The following is a 19175-nucleotide window of genomic DNA, read 5'->3' as shown; positions in this document are numbered from 1 at the left end:
AAATCAACTCATCAGCTTACAGTGTGCAAGTCTCCTCAGCTTTCAATTGCGCTACCTACTGTTGCTGGCAACACGCGTCTTTGAACGAGGGGGCGGGCCAAACAATATTTTGAATTTGGACTGCAGTACTTATTTTGATCATTATTACATAGAGCCCCTTTAAGAGTGACTGAATCTGCTTGGAGGAATGTCGGAGCCATTTCTCCAAGATCTCAAATCGTAAAAATTCAACATGCTGAATATTTATGACATGCATTTCTCTGTGACGACGGGGCAGGAGAAGGCAGCAAAATGCACAGCGTTGCTTGCCTCACTTTTTTTTATTTTTGTTTTTGAACCACTGTTTTTTTTCCCAAAGCTTCAGTAGGTAACAACACACGTCTATCCACCGCGAATGTACTGCAAATGCTCTAAAGGACCAGGAAGGTGAGCAGAAATGAGATATACAGCTGTGCATCAGTCACACTCATCAGGAAAGAAACACACATATTTTTGAAATGCACACAAACACTATTTTATCAAATCATAGGTCATTAATAGCTTTTATTCATTACCATGATTTAGTACGATTGCTTGCATTCATATCAGCAGCGAACCGTCCCTGAGTTCTCATGAACCGTACCCCAGACCACCCTTTTTCAGGTACAGTTTGCAGGTGCCCATCTGAGTTCGGGAGACAGCGTTCACATCATCCAAATGAATTGAACTCTGACGTTAATCTAACCCGGGTGCACACCAACAGTGCTAGTGTGAAAGCACCCTTATAGAACAAATAAAATAAAATAAAATAAAATTCGGCAACCAGCATTGGAATCAGCAATGTTAGAATCCTGATCGGTGTATCCCTAGTATTAGGAACTGTATTTTTTTAAATCACACCACATTTTCGCAAACATTTTTCCAAGCCTTAAGGCTGGATTCATGCAACTTTCCCAGGATTTTTGATAGTTTGTAAGGATATGGCATTGCAACTTTAAAAGATATTCCAGACCTTCAACTTACAGCAAAAGTCCCTAAATTACACTTTGAAGATAAGTGAATTGTGGTTGGTCACTTTATATATCAACCAGACTGTGTCTTCCTGTCCAACTAGGCTGTTCTCGACAAGAATAAGCTGTGAAAAGGTATTAAAATCGCTGTTTTGCAATCTGTGGTGAGAACATAAAACGATCAACACACAACACACACAACAAAAAAAAAAGCAGCAGAAAAATATTTCCATGCTTTAAAGTGTGCTGATGTGTTGCAATTTTTAGCATTGGAAGCCTATTAGACACAGTGCTGGAGATCTGTGGCTCATCCACTCTTGACTGGTTGCTGCACCTGGACCAGCCGGCAATGACTGAGAGATCTGACAGACCCCAAATGGAATCAAGAGATTAATAAGGATTCCTCACAGCTAGCATTAGCCAGGTGACAAACAGTCTAAACAAACATTTCACACAATTGATGAGTTTTCAAGTCTGTGATTTGAGAGCCACATGCTTCCTTTCAGGGGTCATTCGTTTGTTATTGTTCTTCACAGGCCCCCTGAAAACTAGTGAGAAAATCCAGGTCTAGACAGAACAGCAGCCCTGCAGCATTTTGTATGGACTCTCTAGGAGAGTTTGTGGCTCGTTAATTCTTAACCGTGGCGGTCCATCAGGACAGCAGAGCCTGTGCATATTGAGAATTCCTCAGGGGTTACAGCGGTTCTGTACATTTCCGCCTCTTCCTGTACAACCATATATGAGATAAAAAGTCCTATCTACACCTTCATACCTCTCTTCCCACATCAATGCATCACGCATATCTGAGGCCCTGTTTACACCTGGTATTAAGATGCGTTTTGGTTGATCGGATCACAAGTAGGCGAGGGAGACACTTTCCCATTTACACCTGATGTTTTAATCTGTCTCCTGTCAATTTTCAAACACTTCTGTCCTGATTTCTTCAAGGGGAGGGTCTATGGATGGGTAAATGGGTCTATGGATGAACACTGTGAGTGTGTTAGAAATCAGGAATGTTGAGAGAACATTGTGCTTGGTATGTTTTTCATCTTTCCAACGAAACTTGGGTCTTCAGTCGACAAAGTTTAAATCCTGTCTTGCTAGCATGCTTCTACCTCTGGAAGTGGCTCAAAATATTCTAGACCCTGTTTACACTTGTAATTAGCATCGTCCACTTGTGATCCGATCGACCGAAATGCATCTTAATAGCAGGGGCCAGTTGCATAAACTTAGCCACTATGTTAAGCCTGTCTTAAGAAATAGTTTGACCAAATAGCAGTTGGATAAGAGGTAATATCAGTCTTTTTCCAGTTAAAATTAGACCAATCTACCTTTTTATGTACTTGACTTTAAAATGTCAGGACCAGTTTTGAAGAAAAAATTAGATGACTAACTTTTAAGACTAGTCTAAGCAGTTTATGCAACCGACAACAGGTGTAAACAGGGCCCGAGAATGAGGCTGAAACATTTGAGACTATCAGCCTACTTGCTAGTTCCGCATAACTATAAAATATTTGCTGATAACATTTGATGCTGGTGCTTGTCACTAGCATGGATATGAACTAGTGCTTGACCAATTCAGGTATTTCAATGGTTAATGCAATGCAACAAAACATCTAGAGCAGGGGTCGGCTAATAAGTTTGGCATCAGGCCAAAAAAAATTGCACCACTAGATACATAGTCAAAGGATAATTTAAAAGCATTAATTGATGAAAAATGCAACTAGAATTGCCTGTGACACACTGTTACAGTGTCTTTTGTAACTGGTATTGAGCTGTTACTCCATGTTAAATCCTGTAGTAGAACAGTCCTTAACAAAAAGCCACATTTGTGTGGTGTGTTCGGGTTTAACACTGGATAAATTAATAAAGCAGAGTAGTGACACGTAACCTGGCAAGTATCTTCATTCACCAATAGCATCACCATATGTGGGAGATGTGGAATGGATAAAAAAAACTCAAAATAAAAGAGGACTTGAATAAGCCCATTAATGGCATGTTTGAGTCATGCTCTTAACGAACTGTTTTATTTCCTCTTTCCATATTGTGAATAATAAAGGTGTCTCATTTTAATTTGCTTGTTACACAATGGAGCCAAACTTAATTTTGCATCCTCATGTACTAAACTGCATTTTTTAAAATTGTTTGCATGCTGGAGGTACGCTATTACGTCGTGTGCAGAGTGATGTTAACATTTAAGCTAGCTGGTGAGAGAAAATGGCACAATCAAAGAGTCTAAAAAGTAAAGTTGACAGCGAAATAGGGCATACAAAGAAAAATGGAAAGACAACTATGCGTTCATCCTACCTAGTTTTGTGAATGCAAAGCCAGAAGTTGTCGCTGTTTGCAAAGAATAGAACACCGACACCGGATGCGAGAGGCGCGACGCGTCAAAAGATAATAGAACCCATTATAATCAGTGATATTGTCTACACTGGATGCTGCGCGAAAAAAGTCACGTCTGGTGTAGACACGGTGATATTATTAGACTGCACCATGAGACGAAGATCTATTTCAGAACCAGCCGCTATCAAAATAATCTGGGTGCGGGCACGGGCCAGATATTATTGCCGACTATTGCCGACCACTGATCTAGAGCAAGGAGGCTGAATACATACAATACCATTCAATTATCAATATCAATCAGTAAGTTTTTTTGGTTTTTTGTTTTTTAAAGAAATTAATACTTTTATTCACCAAGGATGCATTAAATTAAATAAACATTTATGTATTTACTATGATAATAAATTAATCTAAAAATTAAAAAAAACTGGGAAAAGATCACATCAAAATATTGAACAGTAAATGTTTTCAACTTTGATAATAATAAATATGTTTAAGCACCAAGTCTGCATATTAAATTGATTTGTGAAGTAATGAGGTGATAGTTCACCTTTGCCATTACAGGAATAAATTATATTAAAAGAATAAAATACATTATTACATATTTGGTCAAAAATAAATGTGTTAAATCTGATTCTGTTGCATAGTACTAAATAAAGAGTAATATATTGATATTTAATATAACTGTATTTTCTGTCCAATGTCAGTGTTACTTTCAATAAAAGTGAAAAATATATTGGCTTATATTTTTTAAATTCAGTATCATTAAAATTATTTAATGTCATTAAAATTATAATATTAATACAATTATACAAAAAAAGCTACATTAAAATAATAAATTAATTTTTAAAAGCATTTTCGGTTTGTTTTTTGGTCAAATGCATCCAGTATTTTCGGTTTCAGCCCAGAATTAATTTTGGTGCATCCCTTAGTAACTATATTTAATATATATAGTTATACTGTATTTTTGTTCTTTTTACACATTTCTCTATATCCTACTAGCTATATATCCAACAACAGAACAGGCCATCAGATTTGATCAGTCTGACAAGCCAGACTCACTGAAGGAACGTGGCGGTGAGGTAATATGATTCTAGAGCGTGCTGGCATTAACACCTCTCGCTCTACTCTGAAAACAGATACCGTCTCCTTGAAAGAAAGCCCATCTGATCCAGAGCCAAAATCCTCTATCATCCGTTATAACATCATTTATTTGTGCAGTAACTCCACACCTGCACCAAACAAACAAGGCTGCCATAATACCTACTATTATTTATTATCATCAACAGCACTGAATCATTTTATAGAACAAATGATCTTTGACTTCAGTACATGCATCAAGAGCAGGGACGGTTATCTGTGTGACTGTGCTGATACAGGTCACCTACGGCCACCTCTGAGCTGAATGATATCACAGAATGCAGTGAACACTTATCTTTAAACAACACAGAGCAGCCAGCTGACTCACAGCTTGTGATCTCAGGAAATGATAAGATTGTCAGTTGTGTTCCTAATAATAGAAAGAAGACATGGATCACAGCCAGCCCTGGTTGGGATTGTACCTTTGGTAACATAAAAAGACACATCTACAACACAAACAAATCCAAGCCAAATTGTGTTGACAGTGAAGCACTTACAAAGTCTATGGGTTAACTGTCACCAATGATTTTTATGACTTTTCCAGTTGTTTAAATATATATATATATATATTTTCATTTTCCTGTGGAAATTAACAGGAAATACTGTCAAGAGTTTATTTAATCCAGAATATTCCTTTAAACTCACTCCAAAAACAAGTAGGCCTAATTGAAATATAAGCATTTAAAGTGTACAAGTTACACCTACTATATAGTCATTGTGTGCAAACTTTTGCAGCTAGGAACAACAATAGATTAATACTGAAAACTCACACTTTATTTCATCTCATTTACCAGCTCATCAAACTGTCAAGAGTCCATTCAAGATTCAAAAAGGAGGTTGATAAAATAAACCAGAACACTTAACACTCAATTTTATAAGCACATAAACACTTTTCATATGCCTAGTAAACACAGCCCAGTGTGTCTGATGCCATTTTCATGAATGACACGGGATCTATTCAATTCATTAATAACACAAACGAACAACCTAAACTGTAGGTATCTGTCTGACTGGTGAAATGCATCATTCCCATTCACTTCACTAAGGCAATTCAACCATAAAATAAAACGATAACGCACTTTCCATGTCAGCTTTGATCCATGATATCCCAGTAATCACTCCAGAGAGAATATGAAGAGTTCGTGCTATCAGATTTCTGAACCTTCCCGAAGGGAACAATGCAACATTTGTGTCCTAATAGCTGTAATGAAGGTAGATGAACAATGGCAGTCCGTGTATCGATCAAAGAAACTTCCAGGCAGTTTCAACAGGTTGTTTAAATCCCTAGTTTTGTTATTTTAAGCATGTAGCTTCACATTCACATTTACCAAATCCAAAACACCAGAGAAACTATCTCAAAATCAAGTGAAATGCCACTTTTTGGGCGTTGAATGATGCCTAAAAAGGCTGTCTAGGTAGGCAGCTCATTAGGTTTTGAGAGACAGCCATTGTATGAGCTTGGTGTGCCCACAAAACTAAACAAAGAGTGAAACGCAGAATTTATAAATCTTATAAACTGTCTCTTGAATGTTTATAGAGCTTTATTTGATACAAATGAGAGTGTGTTTTAGGGTTATGCTGAATATTTGCATAGCTAACACAGCTAGCTTACCACTTCCCGAAGCGCAGCGCTGCTTTCTTTCCCAGGCAACCTGTTGCAAACAACACTTACGCCGCGTTTTAACGGCCAAAACAACTTGAAAGTGTCGCTTAGCTTACCTCTTCAGTAAGATTTGCCGTTCTTTTAGTCCAGTTAGTGTATAAATATTCCCAGAAAAGCGGTTTTGTTCACAGAATAGCACATTAGATTGTTGTCATGTTGTGTGACGGGTCGCTGTGGCTCGAGAGTTTCGGGACTGTGTGTGAGACTGACGGAGAGCGGCTCAACAGCGCCTCCGGCAAACGCATGAGACGACGCTTCTGATTGGACAAATCCTCCATGCTTAACTCCACCGTCCAATCAGGTGTGGTTTTCCTTGAGAATGTAGAGTAGACTGCAAACCGGTCAGTTTCAATTGAACCGATTTAAATGATTGGGATTTTTTTAGGCTTGTTCACTTTTTAGATTTTAAACTCTTTTAATATTGTAAAAACGTTAATAAAAAAAAACAAACAAAAAAAACATATGGTATAGCAAATTTTCCATTGTGAATAGTGCATATTCAGGTATTCCTCTAACCTGTCGTCGACCTTTAAAGGCACAATATATGTAAGATTTTTGATTAAAATATCCATAAACCACTAGAACAATGTTATATATTTTGTTGACTTGTGTATTTATATTATCCCAAATGTTTCCAAGAATTTTTAAATTCAGAGAAATAAGCAGTTTTAACCAGGACACGGACCGTGTCCGTGCGTCGCCTATCAATGACATCATACCCGCGTTACCCTCGGTTTCCAGTTTTATTTTGTAGAAACCATGGAAACACTAAAGACGTTTTAATATATTTGTTTTATTAGACAGGTGATCAACTGTTTTAATGGAGACATTCATCGGCAGAAAACTAATCATTGTTATATAGCTCAACACAGTAAGTCTTATTGTTTAAATCTTGTTTTCTTGATTCAATTCAATTCACATTTATTTGTATAGCGCTTTTCACGATACATATCGTTTCAAAGCAGCTTTAGAGAGAATGCATGTCAACATTACAATTTAGAGAATGCAGTTAGCTAATAATGTAATCATTTAGGCAATTTAATTTACAATTACTGTTAGCAGTTTTCATTGAAGGTAGAAGCAATGAGCTCCTGGAAATAATGAATTACATATTATCAATAATTAGGATATATAGAAATTTGGGAATGTGCATGTTGATCCAGATATTGCGTCATCTGAAGTCCTTGCAGGAGTGTGCAACAAGTGTCTCATAGTAGCCACCGAGCAAACCCAGAGAGTAACGTTATAACATCATTTTCAACACACATACACTTGACTAGAAGAAGTGGAAGCGGTCGTCTGTGGCATAATAAAAGTTCTGCTGTTCTCAAGGCGTGTGTTGCGCTCGTCTGTCTTTAGCAATCGCTCAAGCGGCCTCATTTCTGCTCGCAAAGCACTCGGCCCTTCTTACTACTGTAATGTTAATAATCTCATCCATCAACATGATTTCTGCCAGAGTCGCGTCCCGATTCTCTTCCACCGGCTGTAGATGTGAAGACAACACTTCCCATGATTCAGCAAAATCAAGGCGTCATCAAGCTACATCTTTGTTTTGAATAAGCGACCACTAGAGGCGCAAATTTACATATTGTGCCTTTAATAGTACTTAAAGGAAATAGCTTATATTTCAAGAGAGTATCAAACAATTTGGGTGTAATTAATTGCTAAGTAATATAATTACTGTAATTCAATTACTTTTTCCCTTGAAAATTTGATTACTTATTTTTTGTAATTTTACAGTTATTTTAATGTAAATGCATTAAATACTATTTAGACTATAGAACAATTCTATTTAAGACAATAGTGGATTTAACATCAAAATGCAATGTTAAAATGTATGTTTTTAATGTCACCTTCTCCCTTTAAACACTTTGGTCAGTTCAAGTATAATTTATGCAATTGTATATTGCTATTTGAAAAAATCAAAAGTGCAGTTTTGTGTCTATCCTTGTATTGTTCAGCTGGTTGAGGTTGATATGAGATTAACAAAGTAATGAGTAATAAGTAATCCAATACTTTTTAGAGAGAGTAATTAGTAATCTAATTACACTGTTGAAGATACTTAGTAGCTACTAATTACTTTAGAGTAACTTACCCAACACTGATCATACATAATAAACAATATGTATTAAGTACATATTAAAATATATATATTATTTATTAAATAATAAACATTGATCATACATGCATGAAAATAAATGACAGATATGGAGAACTCAATCAGCTTTCAGTGTTTATTTAAAAAAAGAAACTGAACCACGTCTTTACATAATGATCAAGAATTTTAATTCTCGCATTAGATCAGTATTACAGAAAATGATATTATAGTACAGAGTTTTTCAATATCTTTTCAGTACCATAGTATATTCCTCAGGAGTGCTGGTCACTTGTCTGTACAATATCACTCTTGCATTTTTTGACTGTACATTTTATGTCATTTGTTTAAAAAGGCTGTCAGCACTTAAATAAGCTGTGTCTTCATCTTCGAAGTTAAACAAACAAAAGTTTCCAGGGAGCTCAGCCTCTAGGATTGGGCCGGGCGAGTTTAAATGTAAGGGTAGTGGGTAAAATAGAGAGTAATAAGGGCAGAGCTATGAGGGCCAGTTTATTATGAAGTATGTTCCAGACTGAGGTAGCCTGTAGCACAGGACATGCCTCTGTGTGCGCTGAAGTAGCACAGACTTTACACAGACCCTCATCAGTCATCGTTTCCGAAAACGATCCGCACAAAGTCTGTGATACCCGGCGGCACCCGCTGCTTTTCTGCGTCATGACCACAAGACCTCCCCCCCCCCCACAGCCCTGGCTTTTGGCACTGCGCACATAAACACGACTCACAAGATAAACGACAAGCAAAGCGATTTTGTAAACCCTTTATGAAGCATAATGAAGTCTTTATGGAGCATATAATACTAAAGGGAAAGAAGCTGGGTCACCTTGGTGCACTTTGAGGAGAGATGAAAAGATCCAGCTCCTGTCGGGGATCCAAAGGGCTCCCCGCTGTCGTTTTTAAGAGCTTTTCATTCCTCAGTGACACATTTTCTACCGATGAGAAAACAAGCTTTCTGATGTATGTGTGACAGGCGCCAACAGCTGTCTATTAAAATGCTACGGCTATCTATAAGTTCTAGCATTGAACACACAAAGCAATTGCAATGAAAGAGAACAGAGTTGCTTAATATGATAATATTCATCATTATATTAATAATCATAATAATTATAACAATATATTACAGAATAAATCTCTTATATTTCATATATATATATATATATATATATATATATATATATATATATATATATATATATATATATATTATCACTTTAAAAGGTATAATATTTTCTGTCTTTGAAATACTATGATGTCTTCGAAGTCGTATTTTCATAAATTTCACATTTTCGTCTGTTTGAAATGTTGATTATACTTGATCAACTTCTCCCAAATCAATAAAAACTAGCTGTGCCGTTGCATATTACAGAATAGTAATGATATGTGGACATGCACCACTTTCTTGCTCTGTACTTGGTCTGTCCCCTTAAGATGACATCATAGCCGTCCTATGACCATGACGTCCACGACTTCACCCTTGTGCAGCTCCACGTATTGCTCTGTTTTCGGAGGCAACATCAGAAGGCCGTTGGCACTGCGCATGCTCATTAGCCGACTACTCATTTGGTTTCCTGAGAAGCAGAGGAGGAAATTGCTATTTAGCATACAGATAAGTCGGTTATAACGCGTGTATGTGTATATACACATAACTACATATGTAGACCTGTGCTCTGTGCCCAGGGAAGTGGTTCCTGGTGGTGCCATGTCAGTATACAGCGATGATATTCTGGACGTGGATCCAACTTTACATCGCAGGACAGCTGCCAAGAAAAAGACACACACTGATGACAACTCAGCTGTACAGAAACAGAACAAAAACGTGAGCTTTTGTGGATGTGCTCACCCTGGCTTTGATGATGGTGGGCCGTGGGTCCAGTATCCCCTGCATCTTTCTTAATGCAGGAATGACAAAGAGGTTACAGGTTACAACAGCTGACACTGGGTTACCTGATAGAGAAAGGAGAGATGACTGTTGAGGTGAAGCCTATGGGTATGGCAGAATTTAAACTGTGGATCATCTTGTAGTAGAGAGGAAATCAGTTCTGTCTCCTGATAAAGCACCGATGATGTCTATAAAGCATCAGTTCACCCCCAAAATGAAAATTCTGTCATTATTTATTCACCCTCATGTTGTTTCAAACTTGTTTAAACTTACTGAAACAAGACGTTTCGCAGAATGTTCGTGCTGCTCTTTTGCATACAATTCAAGTATATGATGATCAGTGGCTGTCAAGCTCCACAAACAACAGAACACCATAAAAAGTTGTCTGAAGTCAAGCGATAGATTTGTAAGAGGAACTGACAGCAATTTAAAGGATTAAATTTCCTGATAATTTTGTCATCCAAGATGTTTATGTATTTCTTTCTTCAGTCAAAAAGAAACTATGGTTTTTGAGGAAAACATTGAAGGATTTTTCTTCATATCATGGATTTCAATGGGGTTCAACCGGTTGAAGGTCCAAATTGCAGTTTCAAAGAGCTCTACATGATCCTAGATGAGGAATAAGGGTCTTATCTAGAGAAACGATCGGTCATTATCTAAAATAAAATAAAAAATTAAATACTTTTAAACCACAAATGCTTGTCTTGCACTAGCGCCACACATTACATTATCAGTTGGAAAGGTCACGCGTGACTTAGGCGGAAGAATGGATCCAGTGTTTACAAGTGTGTAGAAGGAGGACCGTTCAAAAGTTGTTTTATGTTGAATGACATATGTATATGTCTGTATTAGTTTATTGTTTGAAATTATGCTTTTGTGTGCATATCCTGGATGTTTAAATCTTTTGAAACACCTTTCCAACGTGATTACGCAATGCGTGGCACAATGTTGAGCCAGTGCAAGATTAGCATTCGCGGTTAAAAAGTATATCAATTTTTATTTTATTTTTAGAAAATTACCAATCGTTTCGCTAGATAAGACCCTTATTCCTCGTCTGGGATCATGTAGAGCTCTTTGAAGCTGCACTGAAACTGATATTTGGACCTTCAACCTGTAACTGTTGAAGTCCACTATACGGAGAAAAATCCTGGAATGTTTTCATCAAAAACCTTAATTTCTTTTCGACTGAAGAAAGAAAGACAAACATCTTGGTTGACATGGGGGTGAGTAAATTATCAGGAAATTTGAATTCTGAAGAGAACTAATCCTTAGTTCCAAATAACAGCGTTTATTTACAAACTTTGGAAAACTTTTGTAACAACTGTGATCAAACAATGTATCTTTACTGAATAAAAATATTCATTTTTTCTCTCTGTGTACTTTGATTTAGAAAAAAAAAAAACCAGCATAAAGATTTTACTCCTTTATATGATTTTGTAACATGATGAGGGTGAGCAGATGATAACAAAATCTTCATTTCTGGGTCAACTGCCCATTCAAAGAGTCTTTTTGATGTCAGAGTTCAGTTTGTCTGGCTGGTGTGAAAGCTGCACTCACGTTGATGATGCAAATGTACATTTGTGTTCATGTACATTTTGGAGCCCAATAATACTGGGGCTAGGAGAAAGGAATTGAACTCTGGTTCAGACCAAAGCAATCAAATAAAGTCTGAAAACAACCCAAGACTATCTGATAAGACAAATGTGTAGCACACTACTGAAATCAGTCAAGGAAGAAGAATGTGTCGAGTGCAGAGGTGCCCTTCACCACATCAACAAGAAGGGAAGAGGGGCATTGAAAGTAAAAGGAGGACAGGACTATTTCAGACAAATAGCAATTTCAAGACACTAAGCCACATCACGGTACACAAACGGAAGGGCTTTGAGAGGTTGCAACAGAACTAATAACTACATGGAGCGCCATGGACGCAAAAAAAAAAGCAAAAACACAAAGCTTCTCTCAGAAAACAGAACAGAAAGCGTCACATTGGAAAATCAGAACAAAAATATTACTTCCTATGTTTCATTTCATTGTGTTTTGGAGATTGTTAGATTCGACAAGGCTTTTTTCGTGTTTCATTATCTTGTGTCCGTAATAATTACATCGTACTGGTCCCAAATGAGCCCAAGTGCACTAAAAGAGATTTTGTCTTAAATCCTGTTCTGATTTCGAAAACCAGTTAATTAGGGTTTTGTGTCAAAATTTCAAGTCCATTTCCGTTTTCTGAGCGCGGGCTGAAGACAGGGCTTATTTCCTGAATTAAGTGCACCTACTTCCTCGTGGGGGAGGAGGCACAGGCAGTCTGCTGGCCTCGCTGTCACTCAGGGGCACAGTCTCCAGAAGAGTCGCCCCTGTGTCTCTGTAGGTGAAATTACCTTTAAAGGGGAATATAGAAATCGCCACTGTCACCACTGCCTCGACCACCTGGTTTCTGAAGGCACAAGGTGGGAGCACAGTGGGCTCGGGATGGGGGCAAGCCTGGGGAATCTGATCGGGCCAGTGGGCAAGCAGGGAAATGCAGGTTTGCAGAAGGATACATAAGTGGGCAACCGTGGGCTGATTATATTTTATGGAGAATGGACCATTTAGTTTGGAGATGGTACTATAGAGATATGTAGCTTTATGTATACACTTAAAATAAGGGAAATTGGTACAACACATACGTGGGAAAAACAGGAAACTTAAGTCACCTGGGTTTGTGTTTCTCATTTGTGTAAATTCTAAATAGTTCCAATTCTTCCTGTCAATACTTCTTTGTTCGTTCGCATGCCAAATACACAGCGTATTGTACCTGGAAGGGCGAAGATCAGTTTTCTGGCACCGTCAATGTCTAAGGTGGCAAATGTAGTAGGCAAACTGAAACAGAAATAGAATAAAGCATCAGTATTCTGCATTCCAGGAACAACCAAAATCCTTTTTTTTAAAAAACAGATTCCCTAATCAAACTTAATATGTCAAGGGAAAATGTACAGTCATTTGGTTGTTACACGGCTCTGTGAAACTCTTAATTCTGACTGATCAGATGTTTCCTTAATATTTTCTGTTGTCTGCTCATGTGGTTAACTGAGCCTGCCACCACTTTCATATCTATCGTTTCACACTATAAACTCACGCTCTTTTGTTTCATACTATACATCATCTTGCATCTCAGTCATCAATTATAGTAATATCAACCTCAAATGAGCTGAATGCCATAAACGACCAATTAGAATCAAGTATTCTAGACTAGAGAGCCATGTAATAAAAAGCTAGAATGATGATGTAACACTTTATTTAATATAAATCATTGTTATTGTTCACTAAAACTGTCATTAAAGGCACAATATGTAAGTTTCGCCACTAGAGGTCGCTTATTCAAAAAAAGCTATATAACAATGATTCGTTTTCTGTCGATGAATGTATCCAAACAGTTGCTCACCTGTCTAATAAAACACATAATATATTAAAGCGTCTTTAGTGTTTCCATGGTTTCTACGGAAGTAAAAACTGAGGGTAAGGCGGATATGACATCATTGACAGGTGATGCGATGACACTGGCCGTTACACTGGTTAAAATTGCTGATTTCTCTGGATTTAAACAATGTTGGAAACATCTGGCATAATGTAAGAACAAGTATATAACATTGTTCTAGTGGTTCTAGTTCTTATCTTACATATTGTGCCTTTGAGCTGAAATAAAATAAAATATTAAAAATAAAATATAAATGTTAAAATATAAATATTGGATGAAAAACAAACAAAAGTGAGAAATGTTGACTATTTTATTTAACTGAGATAAAATAAGTTGAAGTACTAATATTACAAAAAAAAAAAAAACAAGTGAAATAAAAATAAATCCAAGCTAAATAGAAACACACATATAAAAAAGTAATAAAATGACAAAAGCACATATCAAAATGACTAAAACGTAAACAAAAATAAAAGCAAATGTAACACCAATAAATACTGTAATACTATATAAATAATACTAAAATGACACTGATATAAACACAATGAAGATCTTTTTCTGTTTACTTTGTCTTTGAATCAGATTACATGCCTACATGTATATATATATATATATATATATATATATATATATATATATATATATATATATATATATATATATATATATATATATATATATATATAAAAAAAACATCTGATTCATATTGCACATAAAAATGGCAAGAGCTGAAGAAAAATGATTGGCGGGATGCTTCAACTTTTGGGAGTCAGGATGCACTGGTTCTTATCAGTATTTCAGCTTTGCTTAAATCTTGGAGGTCATGGCATTAAACCGCTGAAAGAGTTTTTCAGCAGTTAGTTGTATCCCAGAGAACAACCAAATGCCTCCCCTCACGTCAGTGCCGCCCTGTCCAGACTTTACCCAAGTCTAGCTCTGGATGACTAACACTGCTTCTCTGACTCACCCTGGCTTCATAAACACTCGACCGAAGTGGATCTGGGCATGGAGGTCTATATCCAGCACCTGCTTCAGGTAGTCCTGAAGAAAAAAAAAACAAGAAAACAGAGACGTTAGTAGTGTGTGAGAGTGTTTGCGTTTCTCCTCTCATGTAGTACAACACATCTATCCCTGCCTGGTGAAGTGAAACATTGGGTAATTAAAGAGCTCTAATTAATAGGGCGGAAAATCAAGAGCAAGAGGCGGTCAGTGCACTGCTGCCTGGGCAAAGACCCAAAATAAAAGGTCAGATTAACAAGTGTTGCTTTGTGACAAAATAAAACAAGCAGTAACACTAGATGGCAGTAAAACACACGGTGACCTGCGGCTTGAGCTCTTAAAGTGTTTTGATCAGAGATCTCATGGCCTTTGGGTAAACCAATGGAATGCTCTCCTTGACATGTAGCAAATTGATCTGTGAGGCCACATTCCTTTACTGAGAAGCTCGGACATTTCAAGTATGTGACCTTGTATACACTTCCAGACAACTCCAATCAACTGACCTTCTCACCCATGGACACACCCCCAGAGGTGATGATGACATCAGCACGGCTAATGCCCTCGTTTAGGGCGTTCAGCAGGTCGTCTGGGCTGCAGGGGGAGTTAGAAAACAACTTCAAGCCAAATTACTTCCGTTTTCATACCTTACTGGCATATTGGTGAAGATAAAGGGATGGTTCACCCAAAAATGAAAATTCTGTCATCATTTACTCCCCCTCAAGTTATTCCAAACCTGTATACATTTCTTTGTTCTGCTGAACACAAAGGAAGATATTTGGAGGAATGTTTGTATCCAATTCATACAGGTTTGAAAACTTGAGGGTGAGCAAATGATGACAGAATTTCATTTTCCCTTAAAAAGTGTTAGAAGGGGAGTTAGAAAACCATTTTGTCTTTGCCACATCCAGGTTCACACATTCTCCATTTGCCTGTTTTTTTCCGTGCCCATGTTAACAGATTAGAGCGTTCACACTGCACCGGTCCGGTAATGCGTTTCAGGAGTGATCGTTTTTCAAGTCTATTTTTGCTGACACATTGAATTAAAGTGACACGAAAATGTAGTAATTTCACCATAAATGCATATAATTACGCTCTACTGGGTTTCGGTCATCATGTGGCTTTTTGCCTAGGGTAAAGCAAGGAAAACTACACCTTACCTCATATTTAGATGAGAAAGGCACTCGTCTCTTCATGGAGGTGGAAAAACAAAGTTCTTTATGACCTGCATTTCTTGTATGAAGAATTAAATCCAAAAGAAAAAGCATGAGTCGGCTGTTTTGTCAATTGAAAATGTTTGTGATTTTAATAAGAAAAGTATGTTTAAATGTTATGCCACTTGCTTGAGCAACATAAGATTTAAATCTAGAAGTAATGAACTGAATAATAAATTTAGTGTGTTTGAACGCGATGTTGGGGGTATTGCATTACAAGTAACTTGAGTAAAGTAATCAGATTACTTTTCAAGTAACTAGTAAAGTATTATTTTTAAATTTACAACAAAATATCTGTTACTTTTTCAAAAAAGTAATGCAAGTTACTTTTTCACATTTATTGACAGCTCTCCTGTTCCCATGATGAGAGAAATCAGGAGTAAGTGAAGAGGTGTTGTGTACGCTGTGTGAACATGATGGTTATTGTAGTTCTAGACTAAATGTGAACATTTTCTCGTCTCACTTGCACAAAAACAAATTCAGTGTTCCTTAAAAACGATGAAATGCAAACTCAGAATATTGCACAAACCTGCAATAGTTAAATATATTAAAGTAAACAAATATACTTTATGTATTAAATCTCACTTTATTAACCAATGTCTTTGCTGCTGACCTTCGATGATCCAATTCAACCCTAATAATAAGCAAAAATGACTTTAGATAAACATCACATTTGTGATCAGCCTGAAGCTTATTCATCTCGTTTTTGGTGTGAAAGGGCCTTTACATTTGCCAAAATTAGAACTTTTTTGTTGTTATGAAAAAAAAACAAAAAAAACAGCCCAGGTGAGGAAAAAGTAACGCAAAAGTAATGTAACACATTACTTTCCATAAAAAGTAACTAAGTAAAGCAATTAGTTACTTTTTGTAGGGAGTAACGCAATATTGTAATGCATTATTTTTAAAAGTAACTTTCACCAACACTGTTTAAATGTGAATATGTTGATGAAATATTGTATAACTGTAATGTGTAAAAAGAGAATTACAATGCTGAAAAAGCATTTTCAGTAACAAACTTCTGGATTTGAAATACAAATAACTAATAAATGTTGTGTTTGTGGTATACAGCCACATATCAGTTGCATCATATGTGAAAGCACATGAGTTGCGCTGCTTCTGCACTGCATATTATGCTCTGCAAATGGAGTATGTGTGAACCTGGTGTTTCACTGTTACTAGGGCAAATTGAATGCAAGAAATAACCTGAATTTAATATTTTTATTCATCAAGGACACATTTAATTGATCAAAAGTGACAGTAAAGACTTTTACATTGTTGCAAAAAATTTATTTGAATCTTTTTTACATTGTTACAAAAGATTCAAATAAATGTTGTTCTTTTGAAAATTCGATTCATTTAAGAATCCTGAAAAATAAAAGCATGTATCACAGTTTCCACAAAAATATTAAGCAGCACAACCATTTTCAGTATTGATAAATTAACATTAAAATGATTTCTGAAGGATCATGTGACACTGAAAATAGGAGTAATGGCTGCTTTGTCATCGCAGGAATAAATTACATTTTAAAATATATTAAAATAAAAAAATAGTTATTTTAAATGTCAATAATATTTCACAATATTACTGTTTTTACTGTATTTTTGATCAAACAAATGCAGCCTCGGTGAGCATAAGATAAAAAAAAAAAAATCTTACTGACCCCAACCTTTGAACTTTATAATGTTATATTATATAATTAAATCACATATCAATATTTAACCTCCAATACTTCAACTGAAAAATAAATAAATATGACACCTGTTCTTCTACTGTCCTTGTTTTTCCTCTTTTTGGATAGACTTCATTGGATATGTCAGCAGAATTACATATAGCAATAAACAATACATTTCGAAATACACAATACCATGTTATATTCTATATTTATACTAAATGCATTAAATACTTCAGTCAAATTAAATTTTTAATCACTGTAATCACTAATACTATCAATGTAAACCTATTTGTAGTTGCTCCTTATACATGTCTTTGTATACATCTTTACAGTATACGTATGTGAATACAAATAATGGTGGAAAATATACTTCAGAGGACTGCAGGAAGTGCTGTCGTTCAGTAAATTCTGCTGAGACGTTGTATGAATCTGTATCGATTCTAATATATGAGCTGGAGTTTCAAAGGAGTGCTGAGGTTGGAAAGATTTAGACATGTGCAAAGCTGACTGTGAGTCTGTGTCTGTGTGTGTGTGTGTGTGGGCGGTAAGGGAGGGATGCTGACTTGTCTCCGACGATGCCGAGGTTGATGGTGGGATAGCCGTGCTCCTGAATGGTGGCCAACAGTGTGGATCGGTTACTGTCCCTGATCTTGCCTGGGTGGAGGTCATCTTCAGGGTTTAACAACTGCACATACAAGTGTATATAAACACGTTGAAACACGTTTTAAATTACAGTGAGCAAAAAAAAAAGAGTATAACAAACCAACAGACACAAGCAAGCCATACCTCATTGCCGGTGGACATGACTGCTACGACTGGGAATTTCTGCACCTCCACCTCTGTGACTCCTACAGTGGCCAATAGGCCGATCTCAGATGGACCCATGTGAGTACCCTTAGCCAACACACACTCTCCACGCTTGATATCATGACCTATAGGCCTATGTGTGACACAAGCAAGAGAACAGACTTACATCAGCCTTTATAATATCAGTTATGTTATGAACTGGAGCCAGATTAAGAATATTTCCATCAAGCTGATCCTGGAGAAAAAACAAAACACAGTTTCCACTGAAATATTAAGCTGTACAACCATTTAAAGGTGCCATAGAATGTGTTTTCAAAATATGTAATATAAGTCTAAGGTGTCCCCTGAATGTGTCTGTGAAGTTTCAGCTCAAAATACCCCATAGACTTTTTTTTATTCATTTTTTTAACTGCCTATTTTGGGGAATCATTAAATATGCGCCGATTCAGGATGCTTCCCCTTTAAATGCTCATGCTCCCTGCCCCCGAGCTCGCGACTGCCTTGAACAGCATAAACAAAGTTCACACAGCTAATACAACCCTCAAAATTGATCTTTACAAAGTGTTCGTCATGCAGCATGTCTAATCGCGCAAGTATTGTATTTATTTGGATGTTTACATTTGATTCTGAATGAGTTTGAAGGTGCTCCGTGGCTAAAGCTAACATTACACACTGTTGGAGAGATTTATAAAGAATGAAGTTGTGTTTATGAATTATACAGACTGCAAGTGTTTAAAAATGAAAATAGCGACGGCTCTTGTCTCCGTGAACACAGTAATAAATTATGGTAACTTTAACCACATTTAACAGTACATTAGCAACATGCTAACGAAACATTTAGAAAGACAATTAACAAATATCACTAAAAATATCATGGATCATGTCAGTTATTATTGCTCCATCTGCCATT

The 19175-nt window shown here is 36.6% G+C and overlaps 2 protein-coding genes across 10 annotated transcripts in view; both read right to left on the bottom strand.

Annotated features, from left to right (window-relative positions):
* Positions 1-6328, bottom strand: part of pals1a (protein associated with LIN7 1, MAGUK p55 family member a) — a 33383-nt gene extending 27055 nt beyond the window's left edge. Inside the window, exon 1 of one of the 3 annotated variants that reach the window (XM_067367599.1) lies at positions 6192-6328. The gene's annotated coding sequence lies outside the window, so the exon portion shown is untranslated. The remainder of the gene's footprint in view (positions 1-6191) is intronic. The other 2 variants (XM_067367602.1, XM_067367600.1) reach the window with 2 other exon arrangements.
* Positions 6329-8365: 2037 nt separating this feature from the next.
* The window catches only part of gphna (gephyrin a), a 111570-nt gene continuing 100760 nt past the window's right edge, over positions 8366-19175 (bottom strand). For all 7 annotated transcript variants that reach the window (XM_067367945.1, XM_067367950.1, XM_067367944.1 and 4 more), the window contains 8 exons: positions 18245-18398; positions 18022-18143; positions 15078-15165; positions 14543-14616; positions 12919-12983; positions 10089-10192; positions 9909-10005; positions 8366-9816 (listed from right to left, as the gene is read on the bottom strand). In XM_067367945.1, the coding sequence (XP_067224046.1) occupies positions 9683-9816; positions 9909-10005; positions 10089-10192; positions 12919-12983; positions 14543-14616; positions 15078-15165; positions 18022-18143; positions 18245-18398 (838 nt within the window). In that variant the 3' untranslated portion in view covers positions 8366-9682. The remainder of the gene's footprint in view (positions 9817-9908; positions 10006-10088; positions 10193-12918; positions 12984-14542; positions 14617-15077; positions 15166-18021; positions 18144-18244; positions 18399-19175) is intronic.

Source organism: Chanodichthys erythropterus, chromosome 18 (genome assembly GCF_024489055.1).
Source record: "Chanodichthys erythropterus isolate Z2021 chromosome 18, ASM2448905v1, whole genome shotgun sequence".
In the NCBI taxonomy this organism is placed as follows: domain Eukaryota; kingdom Metazoa; phylum Chordata; class Actinopteri; order Cypriniformes; family Xenocyprididae; genus Chanodichthys; species Chanodichthys erythropterus.
Note: the sequence above shows the minus strand (reverse complement) of the source record. Positions and strands in the feature narration are given on the sequence as shown.